This window comes from Tachysurus fulvidraco, chromosome 1, assembly GCF_022655615.1.
Source record: "Tachysurus fulvidraco isolate hzauxx_2018 chromosome 1, HZAU_PFXX_2.0, whole genome shotgun sequence".
NCBI classification, from domain to species: domain Eukaryota; kingdom Metazoa; phylum Chordata; class Actinopteri; order Siluriformes; family Bagridae; genus Tachysurus; species Tachysurus fulvidraco.
Window position 1 is genome coordinate 4,190,053 of NC_062518.1, and position 23,680 is coordinate 4,213,732.

The 23,680-nt window shown below is 35.1% G+C and overlaps 1 protein-coding gene across 1 annotated transcript; it reads right to left on the bottom strand.

The window, feature by feature from the left end:
• Positions 1-11,818: 11,818 nt before the first annotated feature.
• LOC113660366 (GTPase IMAP family member 4-like) lies at positions 11,819-16,940 on the bottom strand. The gene is made up of 3 exons (XM_027173821.2): positions 16,753-16,940; positions 13,755-14,345; positions 11,819-13,546 (listed from the first exon to the last, which is right to left on the bottom strand). The coding sequence occupies exons 1-3, from the start codon at positions 16,769-16,771 to the stop codon at positions 13,479-13,481; spliced, it is 678 nt and encodes a 225-aa protein (XP_027029622.1). The 5' UTR covers positions 16,772-16,940; the 3' UTR covers positions 11,819-13,478.
• Positions 16,941-23,680: the final 6,740 nt, after the last annotated feature.

A 23,680-nucleotide genomic window follows, 5' to 3' on the forward strand; every position in this document is an offset into this window, starting at 1 on the left:
ACATTGATGAACTGAAACCGAGAGACTTAAAAAGGTGAGAAACAAATATAAATTCGAAGAAACAGGTGAACATAAATAAAATTCTTATGGCTGAGAACGTTTGAGTGCTGGCGGTTGCTGGGAATTGTAGTCCTTGGTGGCCATGTTTATAGGGCGTGGTGACATGGAAGCCCTGTGGTGACGCGACTTGACCAACATCCACTTAAGTTGGCTATTTACACATGAATTCATAAGACTCTCAAAGTCTGAAGTTAGCTCTATCTTAGTTCATGATTACTTCATATGTTAAATTATCATCAGTTCTTATTTAAGTATTAATCCAGATATTAGTTCACGAATATTTATGTGCTGTTATTGTAAAGTGTTAACATATCGTTATATATTAGTGACAGTGATTACAACCTGGAATAATGCTTCTAGGTAAACATAAATAAACCCATTTCCTGAATGTTTTTTTTTTAAAATATCCTGGTCAGCTGTAGCAGGTCCACTTTTAATTTGCAGGAACCATGGTGTTATTCCTGCTCCAGACTACAGGGGAGCTAGTGAGCACATGTGACACACAGCTGAATGCCCCGATGTCAGGTGTATGTGTATGTAAAAACTTTTTACACTACGCGTATCAGCATGCTGTCCTGATTCTCCTGAGAGTAAGCAAAAGTATTGTAGGGACCACAATTTCTGTCCATACAATTTTTTTTCCCTTAAAAGCATGTGTGTGCTAACATACCAACGTCCCTACAATGTAATAACAACAAACAAACACACAGCCTGTGTTATACACCGTAGTTCTTCTATGTCCTAGCAGACTGTTTGTCTTCTTTTACTTTTCATGTACCAAGCCAACGTTTGACATTTGATACTCAGACGTCCTCTGTGTTCAGATTTAAATCTAGTACGTTATGTATAAATCTGACCTTCAGCTTCGACCTGGTTCCTATCTCACCGGTTGGATTCTCTACAGGTTTGACAGCTCTGAAATATATTTACATGTCTACAGACAAAAAAAAGTGCCAGAATCCAATAGGGCCTGTACAGAAAACCACCAGCACGCTGTTCTAGTTATTATTTAATAATGCCGTCATGTTCTTATATGAGTTCTTTAAAGTCTCAATAAATTATTGAAGCTTTAAACTCAAAGTACATGAGAATACACACACACACACACACACACACACACACACACACACACACACACACACACACACACACACACAGTATCAATTCCCTCTTGTTACTGTGCTTGTCTATGTCTTTTCATGTCTCATATCTTCTTTAATGCTTCACCATGTTTTCGCACCCTCATAGAAACGTGGACACAAACACAGCCCGAATAAATAATTTATTATTCAGCCATATTGATCACAGAGGGGTTCATATGTAAAGACCTTGGCATGGTTTGGAAAGATCAGCACAGGATCAAAGAGGGGAGAGAAACTGCATGGCAGAGAGGCGTAGCGTGTAAACGGATATCTGTAAAATGGAGAGAATATTTTTTGCTATAGTAGAGGAAGATGGGGACAGCCATGGATCCCCGGGATATCATCGTTAGACACCCTGCTTTAAATCCCAGGTAGGAACGTTTCACACTTGTAATTTAGAAGCAGGGTTAGCATGGATTTTTACCTCCACATTGAGGTGCCAAACATGTACAGTGAGAAACGATGCGCTTTTACGGCTAGATGCTTAGCAACAGACAACCAATCAGACAGTAAACATTGCCTCTGTTCCTCATATCACATGATTTGTACACTCACTAAAACCCTGCAGCAGTTCATTCATTCATTCATTCATTCATTCATTTTCTACCGCTTATCCGAACTTAGGCATCATCGGGCATCAAGGCATGCCAACGGCGTGCCAACTCATCGCAGGGCACACACACTCTCATTCACTCACACACTACGGACAATTTTCCAGAGATGCCAATCAACCTACCTTACATGTCTTTGGACCAGGGGAGGAAACCGGAGTACCCGGAGGAAACCTCCATGGCACGGAGAGAACATGCAAACTCCACACACAAGGCGGAGGCAGGAATCAAACCCCCAACCCTGGAGGTGTGAGGCGAGCGTGCTAACCACTAAGCAATTCAATTTAATTTTTATAGCGCTTTTAACATCGTCTTAAAACAGCTTTACGTAAGAGTAGAAACAGAATAAAAAATTTGTTTAAAGATTAAAATTAAGTTACTATTTATATCTAACATTTATCCCTAATGATCAATCCAGAGGTGATGGGGGTGAGGAAAAACTCCCTGAGATGATATGAGGAAGAAACCTTGAGAGGATCCAGACTCGGAAGGGAACCTCATCTTCATTCGGGTGACACTGAACAGGAAATAATGTCAATGTAAATAATGTCATTTCTACAACAGTTTGTAGTCGAGTGGAATTATGCAACCGAGGGCTCCTGAGGAACAAACAGTGAAAACATTGTTGTTGACATTACACACATGCAAAGGAAGGTTAAGCTTATGAAGACCCAGGATTCATGGTTCACTCCATAAAGGATGAGCAGTGTGAAACGTCAAACAACCTAACCCAGGATTGCCTGGAGTTTATAATCACCCAGGAGATGTATTTCAAATGTGTATTAATTAAGAAAGAAAAAAAAATCAACAACCAGTAACTATAAAATATATATAAATAATAATAAAGCCTAGATTAAAAACTAGAAAAATACAAATGTGTAAGTGTTGATATAAGTTTCCTGTATGAAGGATTTTTTTGGAAGGAGTCTCCAAAACTTCCACAATGAAAAGATGCCTTTAATATGGAGTGATTTCAGCTTTACATTTAACAAAGTAACTTCAGGGAAGAAGTTACTCTAAAAATGATTACTGTTTGGAGAATAACTGTTTACATGATTAAAATAAAGAAAATCTTGTTTTGAGAACATTAAATATAACTATAAATGAATCAAACGTGTATGTTTCATGGAAATCAATATCCGATCCTTATCCAAATTTAGTTTTTTTCCTCAGTTCCTAAAACACATTTGATGAAACTTAAACCAATCTTCCTCATCCTAATATAGCTCAAACTATATAAAGTACGTGTTTCTATAAATGTCCAAGGACAGCTATTGGGATAATGGAGGAAATATATTACGCTGAGCGTACTTTTATTCATTTCCTACACCGAATGGTGAATACTACATCCAATGTACAATAAACCTCTCATTTGAAAACTATTTAATAAAATTCGCACTCCCTACTTTGTATTCAAGATGATACCGCTGCTGATTCCACAGTAATTTTCTTTTGCAATTGTAAAGTTGAAACTTTATAATATGTGACAAATCTTAATTAACTTTCTGTTGCACTTGGAAGCACAAGCTATATTACACAATTTTTATGTCTCGGATATAATTAAGCAGTCATTTTTATAAGAAGCACAATCATTTATCCTCTTCCTTAAGAGCCTATACATCATCATGTGGCAGTACATTTCAATTTTTTTTCCAAATGAGAAAGAGAAAGGAAATCTTAATGGTTTTGATCCTGCTGGAATAATTTTAATTATGTAGGATTTTCTCTACATGATCGATTCGAAGAAAGACGTGGTAATACAACTTGTACGTTCGACTGCATTAAATATTTGATATCGATTAAATTTTTATGATTAATGTTTTGGAAAGAATCGTTTTCCCCGAGCCTTGTACGTTTTTTCTTGTTGACTCAATTAATGATTTTATTTCTTTTCACAGAGATAAAGCTAGATAATGAAAGGTCCATCTAACAACAGTATATTGTGTGGAAGTACAGTAGTGCAACAGTAGAAATAGCTGCTGGGGTTATTGTTATGTCAACTGTGTGAAATAATTGGATTTAATTATGTTTTGCCTCCATACAACATGCAGGAGTGATGCTTAAAGAATAAAGAATAATTCATGAGGCTGTGATTTTATTATACACCCACAGCTATAGTATTCAGGATATGCTTTATGAATAAATGTAAGTAGTATATAATAGAATAATACAACATGCAGGAATACATCATGAATTCATGAACTTTGGGATGAGTTCTAGACATACAATGATAACCGAAGCTTGTTTTATAGAATAGAAAGCTGTAAAAAAAAATTCTGTAAAAAAATTGTTATTATTAAGATGTAAATTTATTTTCTGTAACTGCAACATGGACAATAGTCTAATACCAGCGACAGTAGAAAAAATAGTATAGAAAATACAGAGTTTGTTTGTTGTGTCCTTTTTGAGTATTGAGTTCTTGACCGATCATATTAAAGATGTTCTAATATCTGTATGTTATAAATATAATAAATGTAATGTAATTGTATATGTCTCAGATGCATAGAGACAAATGATCTCAGATGCATAGAGACAAATGATGTCATTTCGGCTTTGTTTCAGAGATGTTAGCGTATCTCTAAATGCCATAGCGACGTAATACATACATATGTATACATGTCATTTCTGTACTGTGTTGGAGATCTTATCTCTACTATGACAAAAATAATCCCTACGCAATCTAATTTGTATCATCTTATTAACTCACTATCATTATTAAATATTGTATGCAACACATTTCTTTTTCCTCTTTACCTTTCAGCCATTTTCTCCTGTGATGAAGAAACTCTTAAACCTCTTAAAAGTCCTCTTCCCTACTCCTAACACTTTTTGACCTTATGAGCTCTTTTAAATGGATAACTTTTATCTTTACTAGAATCTTCTCTTTTATTTTAAGGGGAAACGTTTACATTTCTAAGAATTTCCTTAGATTTTGTCCCGAGGAGAAACTCTTTGCACTAAGAATTTTCATGAATATGGGCCCAGGGTTTATATATCAATAAAGTGCTCCATGTCTTATATTGACCTTCTTGTCAGTATAATATCATCACAGTTAAAGGTAGAAACAGGAAGTAACGTGATAATATAATAAATTAACCAAAAAATTTTCAGGACAGACGTTTTTTTTTTTGTTTGTTTTTTTTTCGATTTCTCAATTATGTTACAAAGCATAAAAAGTTCTTATGGAATTATGACAGGCAAAAATGACAGGCCTGTTAGGGAACATTGTATAACTTTTTATAGCTAGAATGATAACAGGGACTTACTATCGTGTTGCATGGACCTTCCACATGATTCGATAAGATGTAACAATAATAACAGTGTGATGGATCAAATATTCATCGTAGCAGAAGAGGAATAAAACACTCCAGGACATAATGTTAGAGGAACACAAGGAAGCAATTACAAGGAAGTAATTAGTGTTAAGTCTGTGATGAACTCAGAAATGATGCTGACCTGTTTGTTCCTCAGGAGCTCTTGGATGCTTAATTCCTCTTGACTACAAACTGTTGTAGTAAGGACATTATTTACATTGACATTATTTCCTGTCCAGTGTCACCCAAATGAGGATGAGGTTCACGTCGGTGTCTGGTTTCTCTCAAGGTTTCTTCCTCATATCATCTCAGGGAGTTTTTCCTCATTACCATCACCTCAGGCTTGATCATTAGGGATAGATGTTAGAGATAAATAGTTTTTTTTAATTATAATTCTGTAAAGCTGCTTTGGGATGATGTGAATTGTTAAAAACTCTAAACAACTAAATTGAATTAAATTGAATTGAACACAATCAACATCAGGGTAGAAGCAGTTTTTGGGTCAGTTTGCCTCACACTAGTGTTGTTGATTATTTTCCTACAATGACACAAACCTAGTAGGCATTATATATATATATATATATATATATATATATATATATATATATATATATATATATATATATATATATATATATACCTAATCTACATTTATGCCTATGGTATTTTAATATTTTAGCATTTCTTTGCTTTGAGGCTACTCACCTTAGTAAACACTCCTTCAGCTTTTCTCTCTGTGTGTGTGTGTGTGTGTGTGTGTGTGTGTGTGTGTGTGTGTGTGTGTGTGTGTGTGTGTGTGTGTGTGTGTGTGTGTGTGTGTGTGTGAGGAGGTGTGAGTCACAGCATCTAGCTGTGTAAATCTTAATGATATTGGCTCGATCTGCTCAGAGGAAAAAAGCCACTCGGATGCCAGCTCCTATATCACACAAACCAAATGGTGCAAATGTAATCTCTCTCGCTGCAACACACTCTTCTGTTTTTCACTTTATTGAACCAGTGAGTTTAGTCTCAGCTGCCGCCAATGATGCACAATTTTCATAGGGTTTTCTTCAAATGAATTAAATAACGCCATCATTTGCTGTATGGATTTTTTTCTTCCTTCTTACCCGCTCAGACGTAATGTTTAAAATAAACGTAATATATCAAAATGTACAACAAGAGAACTAGAGAATGGGTGTGAAATAAAATGTGTTTATATACAAAAAAAACTATATATATATATATATATATATATATATATATATATATATATATATATATATATATATATATATATATATTACAGCACTTTCCCCATTTAAATGTAGCTTAAAGACATAACCCTTTAGTTAGGCATGCACATAATACATCCCATAATCTTGTTCTCTAATACATGCACATTATCATCTAGTGCTTGTTAGTATTATGAACAGCAGCTAATTCCTCTCCACTGCTTCTCTTTTTCTACCCATCCCGAGGCATCCAGAGATTGTTCCAGCTCCAGTTGTGTTCTGCATCAGTGAGACGAGACCAACCCTGTGATGATCCTGAGGTATCTAGAGATGTTCCAGCTCCAGTTGGATTCTGCTTCATGAAGATTTCAGATATTCTAGTAGAAGATACCGACTCCATGTGGTGTTTGATGAAAACAACCTCCTCATCAATACACAATTATCTGACTGTATCTGACTGTAGAAAGGACATTATCCATAATAACACTCTCTGGTGTTTATAACAGCTTATAATCACACCCTCCAGTGTCACCCAAATGAGGATGAGGTTCCCTTTTGAGTCTGGTTCCTCTCAAGGTTTCTTCATTAGGGATAAATACAAACACATTTAAATCGAATATTAATCTTGAAATTTTATATATTAATCTTTATTTACTAAAGTTTTTATGCTATATTTCTTATTTTGTGTTAAGTGAATAAACACATACTCATAAAAGGAGTATTTGGGAAAAAAAAATATATATATATATATATATATATATATTTGGAAAATGGGTCTTCATATAAATCCATTTTTGAAAAGAAAACATTATTCTTTTTCTTCTTCTTGTTTTTTTTCTGTTGTGTTGTATTTTTGAATTGTAAGGAAGTCACACTTGGGGTTGTGCTGTTACAGGAAAATAATCATTGATGTATTATAGAGTGATTTTAGCATTTATTTATTTTTACTAAACACCCCCAAATCCTAAACTTATTCATCTGTACCAGAGTTTATTTTATTCAAATACAAATTCATGAAGATTTGCCTTTATATGGCTCTTCGAAGCCATCCAAGTGATTTCGTAGCGTTCCCTTTCCCATAGTAGTATCGGTGGATACATTTATGTTGCTTACGTTCATGTTGAAAGTGGTACAACAGCTTAAGCAGTGGACATGTTACACTCTGTGTCAAAGGTTTCTCTTTTCCTGTGGAAAAACAAAAAACCCATTTAGGCCGGAGAGGCAGACGAGGACGGACCTGACAGGCGGGTGAAATAGGCTTTCTTTTTTTAAACCTATCTGTAGATATTGGACCATGCTGGAGAGACGTCACGGTGGTTAGCTCTATGACTTGAGCTTCGTTGAGCTTATAAAAGCAGGGAAGAAAAAAGCAGCAGTGTTAGAGGGTAGCAGCAACTTTCCATCATAAAACAACATTTCCTCTGGAAGGAATGTTCAAGATTGCCAGCTGAGTTCATACATTTGAGAAATGTGCATCGCAGTTTGCTAGGAGAAGTATTTTGCCCACATGTATCAGTATTCTATGGGGATCAGAATGGGCAGCAAAATCCCTCTTGATCATTTCAATTCAACAAAATATACTGTACCTCAGCACACTGGTTTTATTGAAAAGGCTGAAAAATCCAGTGTCATTTATTAAAAATAAACTTTTCCGCATTCTTTACTCACCTATTTTTCTCCTTTCCTATCTGCCTGTAATCCAAATGTTTCCCAATTCCCTTGTTCATTATCATCAGTAAGTCAAATACAGTCTCTCTTTCACAGACAAATCATACGTTATGGCTGCAGTACCATTGCTACGCAATGTAAACCAATTTACTTTCCTCTCTCCATTGCAGATAGTATTAAACAATGCCCTATGAGTACACAGCTGTCTCAAAGGAAATGATTTATTGCAAAGAGCCAAGTCTTTGCATCGCTCTGTGAGGCTGTGCAGTGTAAAATAAGCTCATTTATATTCCATATTGCCGGAGCTGCCTCACTTAATATTCCTGTCAGCGAACACTGGGCGGAGGATTCACTCAAATTCAAATGCGGTATAAAAAAGCCAGTCCCTGGCTTTGAGGAGTGTACTAACATTATTAAACACATTTCATCATGTTGAAGTAATACGTAGGGATTAAGGTTAAGAGACGTATCAGATACCGTCGTTTGAGATTTCTTATCATCGTTCTCTGGGTATAAAACCATAATGATGCTTTGTAAGAGCTACAAATGTGCTTATCAATCACGCTGCAATGTAAATTGCCATTCTTTCTTATTATCCCAGGTCCTGTACTGTGGGATAATAAGTACTTTATTATTATACTGTACTTTATTATAACTAATAAAGACTTCTCGAATTTCATAATTCCAGATAAAAAAAGACTATTGTTTTATTTTATCATCCCATTTAATATCCTATTTATTACATTTTTAAGTAATAAAGTTTGTAAATTGTTTTTCAATTCATTCATTAATCTGGATTAAATGTCATGTTTATTTTACAGTTTCCATATACATCTGTTAACAATTAGTTATAAGAGCTGTACATTTGGTTAAGTATTTAAAGCGCATAGCAGATTGTGCTTTCTGAGGCATCCCAAAAAGAACAAAAAATCAAAATCTGCAAGAAATCCTTACAAACGTGCAAAGAATTACAAGCACAGTAATCAACGATGTATAAATATTTAATTCGACAATTCAACGATGTATGAATATTTCATCTTCCTAAATGTCAATAGAAAAAATAAATAAAAAACATTCTCTCAACCTACATACAGTATAAGGCACTTTCTCTACAGTATATATGCTTTGAGTAAAAGTCTGAGAAAAGTGGCACTTTATTTTCAATAGCACTTTTTATACACAACGATGTGACTAATGAGAATGACACGGCGGTGTCGTTTTTGTACTCGCACAGAATGTGTGTCACTTTAAAATGAAGCTGTAGTGGTACTCGATGGAGCTTTATGAAACTTGTAGGCATGGAACATAATCAATCCTGGAGGGGAAAAAAAGACGTATTTACTGCATGGATATTAAAACTAAATATATGCATCGAATTAAAACAACAAAAACAACAAAAGTGCAGAGAAAGTAGTACATTTGCTCATTTACTGGATTTTTAAAATAATTAAAGAAAGCTTTCTAAATTTAGTCTAAGTAGCACTTATTTCACCTTTATTTAAAGTAAAATTTAAGTAAATATTGGACAAATGATGTCTGGTGGTATCTTCTTAGTAAGAATTGGTAAAAAAAAAAAAAAAAAAAAACAGAAGTGTATAGTAATTATTGTGAAATTCTGTAAATGGCAGGTACAATGCACTGCTGGCAGGTCTACCTCTTACCTCAAAGCCCTCATCATTTCTCGCACTGCACCCCGCAACTTCCGATCTACCAGCACTGCTCGACTGGTTCCACCATCTCTCAGGGTAAGAGACAAGTATACTACAAGACTCTCCTCTGTTCTGGCACCAAGGTGGTGGAATGAACTTCCCCTAGAGGTCCGGACAGCCGAGTCACTGGCTATTTTCAAGCGGCGGTTGAAGACCTACTTATTCAGGAAACACTTCAACTAGCACTTCTTTCCTTATCTTTTGCATTAAAAAAATAAAAAATAAAAAAACCTTTGACACTTTTTCATTGTAACTTTGAACAAATTTTTTAAACTCATGGTATCTTAAGTATGTAACCCAGTGAGCCAGCATTAATGTATTCAATGTTAGAGATTTAAGCACTTATGTATGTCGCTCTGGATAAGGGCGTCTGCCAAATGTTGTAAATGTAAATGTAGGTATATACAGTAACAGCACTTTCTGCCCAAATCCCAAAAAATCCATTAACTAACTTGTTTCATTGCTGTTACAATATTATATATGTATATTTCTGTATATTTCTTTCTGACCTACAGTACTCATTTCAGACAGATGAAAAGAATAAAAGCAGAAGATAGTGTCTAACATTTTGCTATCGAATGTGAAATTCTGAAACAAACAAGGTGAAGGCTTATAATAGACCAGATTTAATTTTTTATTTTTTTTTATTGCACAACCAATCACAGTCTTCAAAAGAATGTATCATGCCTAGTAATGGGTTTAACCATGCCTCCTCTCTAAGATACAGATCATTGAGCTGATCTGAGATTGGTCCTGTATCACTCTTAAGATAAGATTCATAGTTAGAAATTTTTAAGCTAAATTACGGGCCGTGATTTTCGGGATTTAGGGCAACTGAAATTTGTTCACCAAGTTCTTATGTCCAGGTATTCCAGCATGATTATATGTCATGCTTCCAAAATGTGCTGATCTACGATGATTGAGGCTTGGATGTAAAGGAAAACAGAATATAGTGTCTAAGATTTTGCAATCAAATTTGAAATTCTGAAAGCAAACCTGCAATTATTGGCTTCAGCACCAAACTTGAGTATTAGGACCACATACGGTTGTATAAAATGTGCACCACAAAAGTTCCTGTGAATAACTGAAATGAAGAACATATTAAAATGACTACATTAACCCTTTCTACAGAATGGAAATCTACTACACGGACATTTTGAATCAGTAGAAACAAATGACTGATTTTCAGGCTGCTAGTCTGATATAAAATGAGTCAGGACTCTTTTACATTTGGCTGCTTCACGTTGGGCTTCATTGCATCAGCACAACGTTGATTATTTTCGTAACACAACACACCAAAGTGCTTTATTTCTTTCTGACCTACTTACTTCAGGCATATTGGTAGGATTTAGGGCAGATTACCTTCTTTTTATGTTCACATGTTAGATACTGTGGACCAATTTACTTGATTAAAAAGCAAGCAGCAATTTCTATCTGCTATCCTGTGACTTCTACATTATTAGTCAATTGTATCGCTGTACAATTATGAGAGCTTTCAACAAAGTACATGAATTGGTAGTGTTCCATCTTATCTCTACTTAACCCTTTTTACCAGTACACTGGTGTTTCATTGCATTGACAGAATCGAAATAGTCTCATCGGACCGTTTTAGTCAATATAAACAAATGAATTATCTCACACGTCTGATCTAAAATGAGTCAGGACTCTGTGGGCTTTCTGTGTGAGACGGGTGTTTTTCCTCTGTTGGATAAACTTACACACAATTCTAGTGCTTGAAGATAAAACCTGTAAAATTGAGCAGATTATGAACAAGTACTTGGAGCATCTCAGAGAGAACAAATGGGTTTGATATCAGCAATTTCTTTGAAGGGAAAAACATTTGTCTAAAATTAATAACCATTTTTGTTTTTTTGGAACGTTTCTATGAACATATTGCCCAAGGTATTCCAGGGAAAAACAGAAATAATACTGAGTGTCTTCATATTAACACCACCGTGAAGTGGGACATGACAAAGACGGTCAAAACACTGAACATGGAGACAACAAAACAGGAGCGAACTCCATTTTTTGGCCAATGAGAAAAAGAGTACTATAAAATGTAAGAATATTGTAAAATGAATAAACTATACACAATGAACACACTGGGTTTAAAACACTATTTGTATTTATTTGTTCAAGTAGAAATTCAACATGGCACACATGCTAATTTTTATACAGTCTATACTACCGAAAGTACATGGATACCTGACCATCACACCCATATCAGCTTGTTGAACCACTTATTTCAATACTAGAGGATGTGGTAGCTCAGTGGTTAAGGTGTTGGACTATAGATCAGAAGGTTGTGAGTTACATGCTGCCACTGTCGGACCCCTGAGCAAGGCTTTTAACCCTCAGTTGAACAAAATGTGATAAAACATATGTCATGGATAAGGACGTCTGCCAAATGCAATAAATGCAAACCATGGGCTTTCAGTCTTTTGGGAAGGCTTTTTTTTTTTTTTTTTTTTTGGAGTGTGGCTGATGGGATTTGTGCTTATTCATTTACCTACATTTACCTACAAGGATATTAGTGAGTTCAGGCACTGATGTCAAGATCAAGATCTGATGTGCAGGCAACAGTTTAGGGATGTGAAGGTCAGGTGGAAGCACAAACTGTTGGTCATTAGTGTATGCAATACATTTAAATACGCTCCAAGTACGATTCTGAAAACCCAGATAGATAAATAAGAATACATTCTGTCCCAACCACTGAATAACTTACAATATTAGTAATTCTAAAATAAAAAAGATAGTAACAAGAACAAAAAAAAAAACAAAACAAAAAAAAAAACAGAAAACAAGTATAATTACTTTATAAGTAATTATAGGTAGTCATTTTATCCCCTTGGTTTAAAAACGTTTATTTCTATTTAACCCAATTTTAACAGCATTAGTAATAACACTGTCCCTCGGTGAGATCAATCCGAGAGACAAACAAAAACTTCTCGCAGTATTTTAACTGTAACTGTACGCAAGTAACAGATTAGCACCAGAAGCTCATTGTGAACATCTCAATATGTTTTTCGTCTTCTTGTTGATGTTCTCTACCATTTCAAGTACTGAGTGAAAGATTAATACTTACTCCGGTAACTTAACATTGTTACGCTGGACTGTTTTGTTTACGAGGCAAACTGACAATATGTCAATGGGTACAAATGTAATTCGTATAAAGAACAATATATAACTTTAAAAAAGACACTTTTTGGATAAATAAAACAAATCACAATAAACAGGAATTACAGTCAGTGGAGAAGGTTACTTTGGTTTGCTTTTGCACTGCTTAACACCCTACTTGTAACTTGATGCAATATTAAAAAAAACATGCAAGTGGTAGCATTGTACTTCGGCATGGAGCTCATGAAGCAACATAAGACCTACACTGACCATTTATGACCGCTGGTTTTATAACAACCTATGTAAACATTTATTGAAGATTATTCCAGCATATGACATTGGTTATCTTCAGTAACCGGCATTCTCTTGACTGAAAATCAAGTAAACTCTTCTGAATGATGCTTTACGATGTTTACCTTAAGTCAGCTTGCGGTCATTTTTGGACCTCTTTGAATATTTACAGTATAGTATTTCATACAGTACAGTATAACAAAGCTTACAGAAAATCTATAGAAAAAAAATGCTGTTAAAAAAAATCATTGTCACCAAAATATCAAAAAACAATTGGAAAAACCACTTATTTGAATACATAAATAAAAATCATATCATCCAATGTCAAATCAAATCCAATCAAATCCTCTCACATTTATTTAAGTTTCTTTTGTGTGCCTGAGGTTTCTCCATATTCAGCCGTTGCAGGTGTTTCTCCAGCCACTAAAACAGAAAGAAAAAAAATGAATTTATTGTATGTCCTTACTAGAAAAAAATTAATAATACTAAATAAAAAACAAATATTTATATTCATAGCAATATTCATATAAAACCACTTTATTGCTTATTATAATTCAGTTTTTTTTTAATTAGTTTCACTTGAAAAATTGCATAGAGATAACAGAGAAGATAAAGTAACCAAGGTACTAACTTAAAGGTGGCTCGACTTTGCTTCTCTTTCTTTTTCCTCGAATCATCCTTTGGATCTTCTCCAGGAGTTCAATGACCTGCATCTCATCTGTCTTCACCTTATTATTGAGAACATGATACCTATTCTCACACCGATCCACCAACCACTTGAATTCTGCTTTTGCTCCTTCGATATGCTGCTCAATGGTAACCTCTCCTAACCAATCTCCCCGAGAGAACAAGACCATAGTGCAGTCCCAAACATTAGCACCCAAAAGTGCCAAGTGTTCTTCCACAGCAATTTTGTGTCTCTTCAAAAACGGAGCTCCTAATGGATAAACCAGTAGAAAGGCATGGGACCCTTCGCCGAGCATTTCAACACTGCGCTTGAGTTCCTGCTTGAGTTCATCTGAAGAGGCTTCTGCAGGAACCCAGTTCCAACTTGGTGTATCAACCACGGTCACTTGCATGCCTGCAATTTTGTTTGTATCCATTATGCAGACTTCTGTTTGTTCATCGCTTCCAAACACCTCCTTATTCAGGATGGTGTTTCCACAGGAACTTTTTCCTCCCCACCTTCCACCCAGCAATACGATCTTCACATGTTCTATTTCTGTTGGAACATCAAACAAATCTTGAAAATAAATGGTGAAAGAAAGAAGAAGAAGAAAGAAGAAGAACTTTGTCCACCTTAAAATCCACCTCTCTAATAAAGGTGCAAGGGAGATCCGAAAATGGGTTTCTCAGCTATGCCATAGTGGAGCCATTTCTGTTTCCCCAAGGTACCTTTCAGTAGTAAACAGTTCTCAAAAGAATCCCTATTTTTTCCTTAGTGCCAAAAGGACATTTTTTAACTACAGAAAACCTTTTGTGCAATGGAAACCTTACACATATGTTCTTACACAAAGGTTCTTCAGAAAGGTTCTTCACACCCTGACAAAGAACCATACAGGAAACTTTATTGTCAGGTGCGGGGGCCTCAGCGGTAACAAAATCCAGACCCAAATGCAGGCATCAAATTCAGATAGGGGTTTTATTACTAAAACAACCACAGTACACCACAGACACTAACAAACAATAAGAAAACACTAGGGAATCTATGGCAATAAAAAGGGTGAAAAACAAAAAACAAAACCAAGAACTGAAAACACTAAACAGAGAACAGAAAACATGAGGCACAAGGCAAAAAACAGGAGGCACACACACAAAAAAATAAATAAATAAATAAAAATTAAAAAAAAAGGTTACATGAGTTAAGAAATCAGTGAAAAACCAAACACAAAACTGCGGATATATGTAGGGAGGTAATTAGGGAAAGAAAAGGAACAGGATAACGGATTGGATGGGGAAAATGCAAATGAAAACACAAAAGCGAAAACAAACCCACATGGTACAGAACACAATAACAGAGAAACCCTTCCAGAGCACCCTCTAGTGCACGGAACTGGCCAATCCATCCATGACATTTATTTTTAGCAATGTAGTGGTGTAACAGTTTACTGTTTCAGATCTAGTATGGTTATATGTATGGGTCTCAGGGTATAAACATATATTGGTACACCCTGAAAAAAGGACTGGTTTAAGAATGGTGTAGAAACTAAAATGGGTTCATACTGTATATGGTACCCCAAATGAACCACTTTTTAAAGAGTGTACCAGGATACAAACAGATATCAAAGCACCATCAATGATTTCAGTCATTTATTCTCCATTTAAGTTTCAAGCCAGTGTCTTAACTGTTCGGAATTCATGTCGCTAGACAAAATTGCTAAAAGTGCCACTAAAAACTAACACATAGCCCTTTCTGATCAGTGCATGGCTGTACGTAGGACAGTTTGAAGTGGTTAAATATTTAATGGCATATGCTGTCAGCATTCAGTCATGTTAGTTGAGAATAATAACGTTTTACTAGTTCATGTTTTACTTGTATCTCTATGAGTAAGGTAGACAAATTTGGCTTTTGCTATGGTTAGAATATAAACTAGATTATTGTGTATGTGTTGTGTGTGTATTTTTGCTATATTGTCAGACCTGATGTGGCTAGCTCATGTTTCAAAAATGCTCTTGTTATCACAGTAAATATTCTAAGAATGCTAGCACAGATATGTTAGAGATAAGGAGGAGCTACTGTTGTGCAATACAGTATAGAATACTGCATATAGCATAAATACTGCACATTGCTATCTCTGGCTACAGTATATAACATAGACAAACACACTAAAATTAGAAAAAGAAACAGAAGAAGAAGAAGAAGAAGAAGAAGAAGAAGAAGAAGAAGAAGAAGAAGAAGAAGAAGAAGAACTTTTTCATTGTAACTTTGAACAATGTTTTAAACTCATGGTATCTTAAGTATGTAACCTAGTGAGCCAGCATTAATGTATCCAATGTTAAAGATTTAAGCACTCATGTATGTCGCTCTGGATAAGGGCGTCTGCCAAATGCTGTAAATGTTAGAAGCCTTTATTTTGTCACATACATTACAGCACAGTCAAATTTTTTTCTTCACATATCCAACTTTGAAAGTTGGGGTCAGAGAAGGTTAAGGGTCTTGATCAAGGTCCCAACAGTGGCAGCTTGGCAGAGCTAGGGCTTAAACCCTGATCCTCAACCAAGAACCTTAACCACTTGAGCTACCACTATTATGTTTTATTATTTCTTATTACATCTTATTATTTGTATTCCTTCTGCTTTATTTTTTCATACACAGTCTAAGAACAAGTAGGTCAAAGGTTTCATTTTAAAATAAAGTTATACACTGTATATATGTGTTTGTGACAAAAAACGTAAATCTTGAAAATCATTCTCAAACCCAAGCTCATGATTAGGTCGGAGAGCTATGAGAAAGCAGCCCAACCTGTTTACTCCACCCTTTCGCATTTAATCTCAAATCACTACTAGATTATAGAAGTGAAAGTTTGACTATAAATAAATAAATAAATAAATATAATAAATATTTTATTAATTATCTTGAATTCTTTGAATTACAGAATATAAGCGAGGCACTAAACCTTTCCACCTACCTGTTGCAGCTGTTGCCATATTTTCTCAAAGTTCCTCCTCAAAGTATGAAATACAGGTTTGATCGTAGAAGGCTTGTGAAAATTTTTGAGTGAAGCTATATGTCGTAAATCAGGCACTAGTACAATACAGACAAATTTTTTTTTGCACTTGCTGCTATGAACAGAAACAGTCTGCCTGTATACAGGAAACTACCAGTTGATCCTAAATGTTGTCATAATCACATGATCAAAAGGTGGTGCCTTTAAAGCCATACGCACAGGACAGGCACATGTACTGGATGGGTAGAAAATATCACTTGGGAAATGGTTTCATGTTCAGACTTACAGTATTATGATTGAAGTACAAATTAAGTTAGATTGTATTTGCTTTACAGACTTAAAAAGGACAAGGTGTATGAAAGTGAATAAAAAATGAAAAAAAAATGAACTGAGAAATGACAGGACTATGTTGCAATGCAGCATTACACAACATTAACTCTATTGTGAAGCCGAGAGGAAAAAAAAACTTCATTTGAGTTGAGTAAAAGTTCAAAAGCTTAGAGAAAGTCTTCTGAACAGATATTTTGTTAATGGGGGGGAAAAACTCAACGGGGGGGGGGGGGGCTTAGTGGTTAGTACATTTGCCTCACACCTCCAGGGTTGGGGGTTCAATTCCCACCTCTGCCTTGTGTGTTGAGTTTGCATGTTCTGAATGAGTAAGTGAGAGAGAGAGAGAGAGAGAGAGAGAGAGAGAGAGAGAGAGAGAGAGAGAGAGAGAGAGTTGTACAGCCTGTCTAATAGCAGCATCCATTAAACACACTATTCTCCCCAAAGCATTACAGTGTTAACAACATCAGCGTGATCGCATGATGATCGTACCTCCGGGTACTCCGGTTTCCTCCCCCTGGTCCAAAGACATGCATGGTAGGTTGATTGGCATCTCTGGAAAATTGTCCTTAGTGTGTGAGTGTGTAAGTGAATGAGAGTGTGTGTGTGCCCGGCGATGGGTTGGCACTCCGTCCAGGGTGTATCCTGCCTCGATGCCCGATGACGCATGAGATAGGCACAGGCTCCCCGTGACCCGAAGTAGTTCGGATAAGCGGTAGAAAATGAATGAATCAATGATTGAATGAATGATATTTTGGTCTGTTTAATGTTCTTTTAAATTAACGACCGTTAAAACTATGCAGGATTTTCACTCTAAAAAAATTAAAGAATTAAATAAAAAAAAAAACACACAACACAATTTAATTAAAAGAATAAAAATAAAATTAGAGCTAAAAAGCTGCTGCAAACATTAGCTAACATTAGGTACGATAGGATATAACAATGCTACCATTGCTAGCATCCATGACAGCTAACAAGCTACTATTTATTCATATCAAATGCTTTTTTTTCTGTTTCATGATTATAGATCACACACCAAATATTATGCAGTAGTTTAACAAAAAATTAAAAGGTTGGTCATTAGCAGTCTGGTACAACAGAACTAGCTACAGAACTTGATCCATCTTAGATATTTTTGTCCACAAATAAAGCTAGATATTATGATCTAATTAATGATATTTGGTAATATTGTTGCGGTACACTTCGAGATGTAATACAGTAGCATGCTTAGTGTGTATATTTTACTCTCAGATGCTTTATAAACCGATTTATTTGATTTAGCAGCATTGATAATTTAACGATGCAGCCCTGTATGTTAAAGAATATATGATGTGCTACTGCATATCCACTTATTCTGTATATTTTAAACCACAAATCAATAAGAGTAAGGAATGTTTGCTGCTACACACAATGAGTGAGCAGGGAGTCGTTTTGGATTTAGGTGTTACGTGATGTTACAGAATAATAAGCGTCGGTAAAAAGACAAGAGGCAGGAAGAACAATAAACAGCTTGACATCTCTCAGTGCGAGTAGTATCTCTTCTCTCAAGTCTTTGGTTTTTATGACTGCTTTCATTAAAGTCCTGACTGAAAGCTTTGCTCTTCGTTGGAAGGGAAGGGGTGGGAACGGAAAAAAGAAAAGTGCGTAGCTCCTGGGGCTAGATGTTGATTTGAAGAGAGCAAGGAAGGAATAATAGCCTTTGATGTAAAGGAATAAAAGGTGTAGCTCCTCAGCTTTGAAGCTTGGATGTTAGGAAACTGCAAACTAATTGGATGTGTAATCTTCGAGGATCTGGTAAAGGCCACAGTTCACTAGATAGTCAGTGCTAGTCTTATTCCTGTTATGACCTATTTTATAATTCGTAAAAACAAAATGTACATTAATCCAGCTATTAAACGGAACACATGGTGTGTTGACATGAACTAATAAGCAGCTCACGTGACCTGCACACTGTGACCACTTCAACAGTGCTAGATGATATTGATTAACTACTTAGCCTAGCTTTCTTGCTAGCTTAGATAGCTATTCTGACATGTGATTCGTATTCATTAGTTAGCATGTTATACATGACCGTTCGTTTCTGGAGACCTATAAAACTTGGAAAGGAAACGACAGAGATTGTTGGCGACTCGTAGGAAGTTAGATTAATTAGCTTGCTTTGCTATTTTACAACCTAGCTAGTACAAAGCCTTAGGACAATCAATATATATATATATAAATCAAACAGACAATTTTTAAGCTAATTAACACTTTACTTATTGTGTGTTCGCATTAGTAGCATTTACATTTTCAATAAAGTACTGAACAGAGCACAGTAACACAGTTACAACAGCCATTGTTAAATATTTGCTTGCTAGCATAAAAATGCTAACATCGTGTGCTGTGTGTAAGGCAGAAGCGTAATCACAAAGCGCAGTCAGCTACATGGTTGCTTTCAGACACCAAACCAAAACTGCAGTCAGCTTTTATACAACTTTTACACAGGAAAGTTTTTTGCTTTGAACTGTTTCTTCTCAGATGATTTCTCCCTTCTCCCAGCACTAAATTATGTTCCTACATGCTGAAGCACAACTCGTATTTACTTTAGAAGATCATACCTTTATGATGAAATGAATTATTAACCATGTGGATCGTAGGGATTAAAAAAAAATGGCAATGCAGCAACTTTTTTGGGGGGTTGCTAAAATATTGATTTTAGGTTTTATACACAGCGAATCTCATCTCCTCCTTAAGCAGTTGAGCTCCACACCGCTGTGCAAAAAAAAAGCCTATTAAGAAAACTACTTAAGAAAAACAAAAGTATAAATATTGTTATTGGATAAAATAATAGCTTTTTTTCTGTTTTAATGTAATTAAGATCAATACAGTCAGACTGTTGAAAAAAGACTATACCCCTTATTCATAAAGCGTTTATAGATTTTTTTTAAAGATTTTTCTTTTTTGTCATTTCAAAAAAAAAACATTAAAAAACACAGGGCTGGGTTTCTCTGGTATTGGTGCTATAATGTGTTATGAGCACTACTTATAATGCATCATGTTGCCAATCCATAATGCATAATAAATATAGATATCCCGTTTAATATTTAATGTATTTTTTATTTTTTATACATATATATATATATATATATATATATATATATATATATATATATATATATATATATATACATATATATATATATATATTCACTGTTCACTAGTCCCAGTTGGGGAGGTGTAGTCAGTTTTTTTACTGCATTTCGTTGCCTTGTGCTTGTACATGTGTAATGACAATAAAGTTGAATCTAAGAATAAATATCATATAATATAATCAACAACCATCATGAATAGCATTCATTAGTGTTTTAATGTTTTAAAGTGAAATCGATGCGGTCAGACTTCCTTTAAAAAAATACAGTACAGGCATTATTCATAAGGTGTTGTATTGGTGCTATAATGTGTTATGAACACTACTTATGTAATGATAATGCTCCATGTTGCCAATTTATAATGCATAATAAAGTTTAATATCCTGTCTAATGCATTCTTTGTATAAATAATTCTAATTTTAAGGCAAACAAACAAGCAAAAAAAAAACCTCAAGTGCTCCATTTATTATACCGATGCTGTCATGTCAAGTCAAGTCAAGAAGCTTTTATTGTCATGTTGCAGTACATAGCGAAATGAGACAACGTTTCACCAGGATCATGGTGCTACATAAAACAAAGACAGGGCTAAGGACTTGTATGTAGTCTAAGCCACATAAAGTACAACTGTGCAACCTGGTGCAAACAGTGCAGGACAAGACAAACAAGACAGACAAGACAGTGCAGGACAAAAGACAGTGTACACAAAATGTTACAAGACAATAAAAAAAGTACAAAAAATACAATACACAAAAGACAATAAACAGTAACAGAAACAGCGCCGACCGACCGGCGTATATACTGTATGTAAATACTGTACGTGAATACTGAATGTTCAAACAATATTTCGTGCAGCAACATTTGAATTAACACAGTTTCTTAGCTGCAGGTCCTTGGGTCCTTGGGATAATATATAGAATTGTGCAAAAAACAGCAAATGACTGAAATATTGTATAGTATGTGCAAAATGGCTGTTTGATTTTTGCTACAAAATCCCGATTTTAAATGAGGTGGTGTTGTGTAATTCTAGACCCCATTACATTTTTCAGCAGCCAGTACATGAATGGCATTATTTAAATTATGCAAAGGCACATCAGTCTGCCTATTCGACAATGCGCAGCCCTTAAAACGGGCATGACATTGTTGAAATTTATTCAGACTGAGAGGACTGCACAATGATTGGGGTCTCATTGTGTGTTGTGTGACATTCAGCAATAGGTACACACAAAGAAATTGCCCCTCCACCCCCATCTCCGCCTACAACCCCTCCCCCTAGTACTTTAATTCATTCTGATGGATGTCAATCATATCAGTTTGACATACGTATTGAAAAATAGATGTTGATGTCTGGAAATGTCGGGTACGAAATTAAATCTTTATAACAATATGTTTACAATAATTATAGAGATATGAGCATTATATCTATATTAGCAAGCTGGTGGATGAAAGACCATCAACATCAAAGGACATCAATTTGTTCATAAAAATGTCTCCTTTTTTCCAGATTCATTAATTTTCTGTTCCTGCAATATTTTGTATCCTTGCGTATTATATTATTTCTAATAAGTAGCTCATTTTTCATCATGTTTCCTCGGGTTGATGAAAGAACTTTAATTAGATGAAAACATTCTGGATATTTATTTAGCATCTGATAAAAAGGAGCCACAGATTTCAGAGGAACAAGAAATCATACATGACACGATGATGCTAAATGGTTATGAACGTAGCGTTAAAAAAAGTGACTCTACATAAAATAATGTATTATACTGAAGTGCAATGTAATCTATTGTTGGGTTTATTTTTTTTATAATAAACCCCTACTGTAGAGATTTTCATGACACTAACCCATTAAAATCTATGGAATGACTGTTTATAGCTGCTGTAAATAAGTGACAACAGGAACTTCAATTCAATTTCAATTAAATTTTATTTGTATAGCACTTTTAATAATGGACATTGTCTCAAAGCAGCTTTACAGATTATAATAAACATAATACAAAAAGTCACGATTAATATTAGACTTATATTTAAATGTGTTTGTATTTATCCCTAATGAACAAGCCTGAGGTGACTGAGGTGACTGCGACGAGGAAAAACTCCCTTAGCTGGAAGAGGAAGAAACCTTGAGAGGAACCAGACTCAAAAGTGAACCTCGTCCTCATTTGGGTGACACTGGAGGGTGTGATTATAAACTGTTATAAACACCAGAGAGTGTTATTATGGATAATGTCCTTTCTACAGTCAGATACAGTCTGATAATTGTGTATTGATGCTGAGGTTGTTGTCCTCAAACACCACATGGAGTCGGTATCTTCTCTTAGAATGTCTGAAATCCTCATGAAGCAGAATCCAACTGGAGCTGGAACATCTCTAGATATCTCAGGATCCTCACAGGGTTGATGCCTCTTATTATAATATACTGTATATCTTTGTATAATAGTAAACCTTTTGTATTATATTTATTATGCTGTGTAAAGCTGCTTTGAGACGATGTCCATTGTTAAAAGTGCTATACAAATAAAATTGAATTGAATTGAATGAATACATTCAGCCTGTATACTGACCTCTATTCTGTTTGTCCACGATTCTCAGTTTGTCCTCAAAAAGCAGAACGTCAATTCTACGCACTCACAACCTGCAGCAGATTTCCACACCTATGTGTTACAGTTCCACCTCCTCCAAATACATAAAGTAACAACCCTACGAGAAGCCATGGGCATCTTGTTAACTTTCATTCGAATAGAACATGAGACGAGAGATTAAAGCGTTAGAAATTGAACAGCTTCAAAGTGACATGAAAATATGCAAAAAGACAGTATTGCCCGTGTGCAATAAAAAAAAGGTTTGGCAATGTTTATAATGCTTTTATTAATGTACAATATAGGACAATGTGATTGTATGTAATAAAGCTGTGTGTAATACGAGATGACCTTGGTGTTATGGTCAGAAATCATTAGCACACTGCATTCATGCTATAATGAGGTCTCAGAGCTTGCAGAAGAGTGGGGGCAGGGGTGACATTAATACAATTGTGAGAAACACACACACACACACACACACACACACACACACACCATCAATATGCTAATACAACTACCATCATTATAAGCTTTATGTCCAGTACTTCTTTTCATTGAATTGATATATATTTTTATATTATCCTTAACCTTTAGGGGGGTAAAAGGCTTCAGGGTTACCTGTTTTGTCTAAAGGCTTTTTTCCTTTTAATAACTTTAATAACTGTTCCCTATTAACGCATTTTCCAAAGGCCACGTTCAGTATCTAGTGACCTATGAATATATTCATAACATTTTAATGCATTAATAAGGCAATGTACACACTGTTGTACTTATTTGAATAAAACAACAAGGCATTAAAAATTTCAGTGGTTATAAAGCATTTATAAGGCATTTACTTTTAAGCAATGTTTTCTTTTT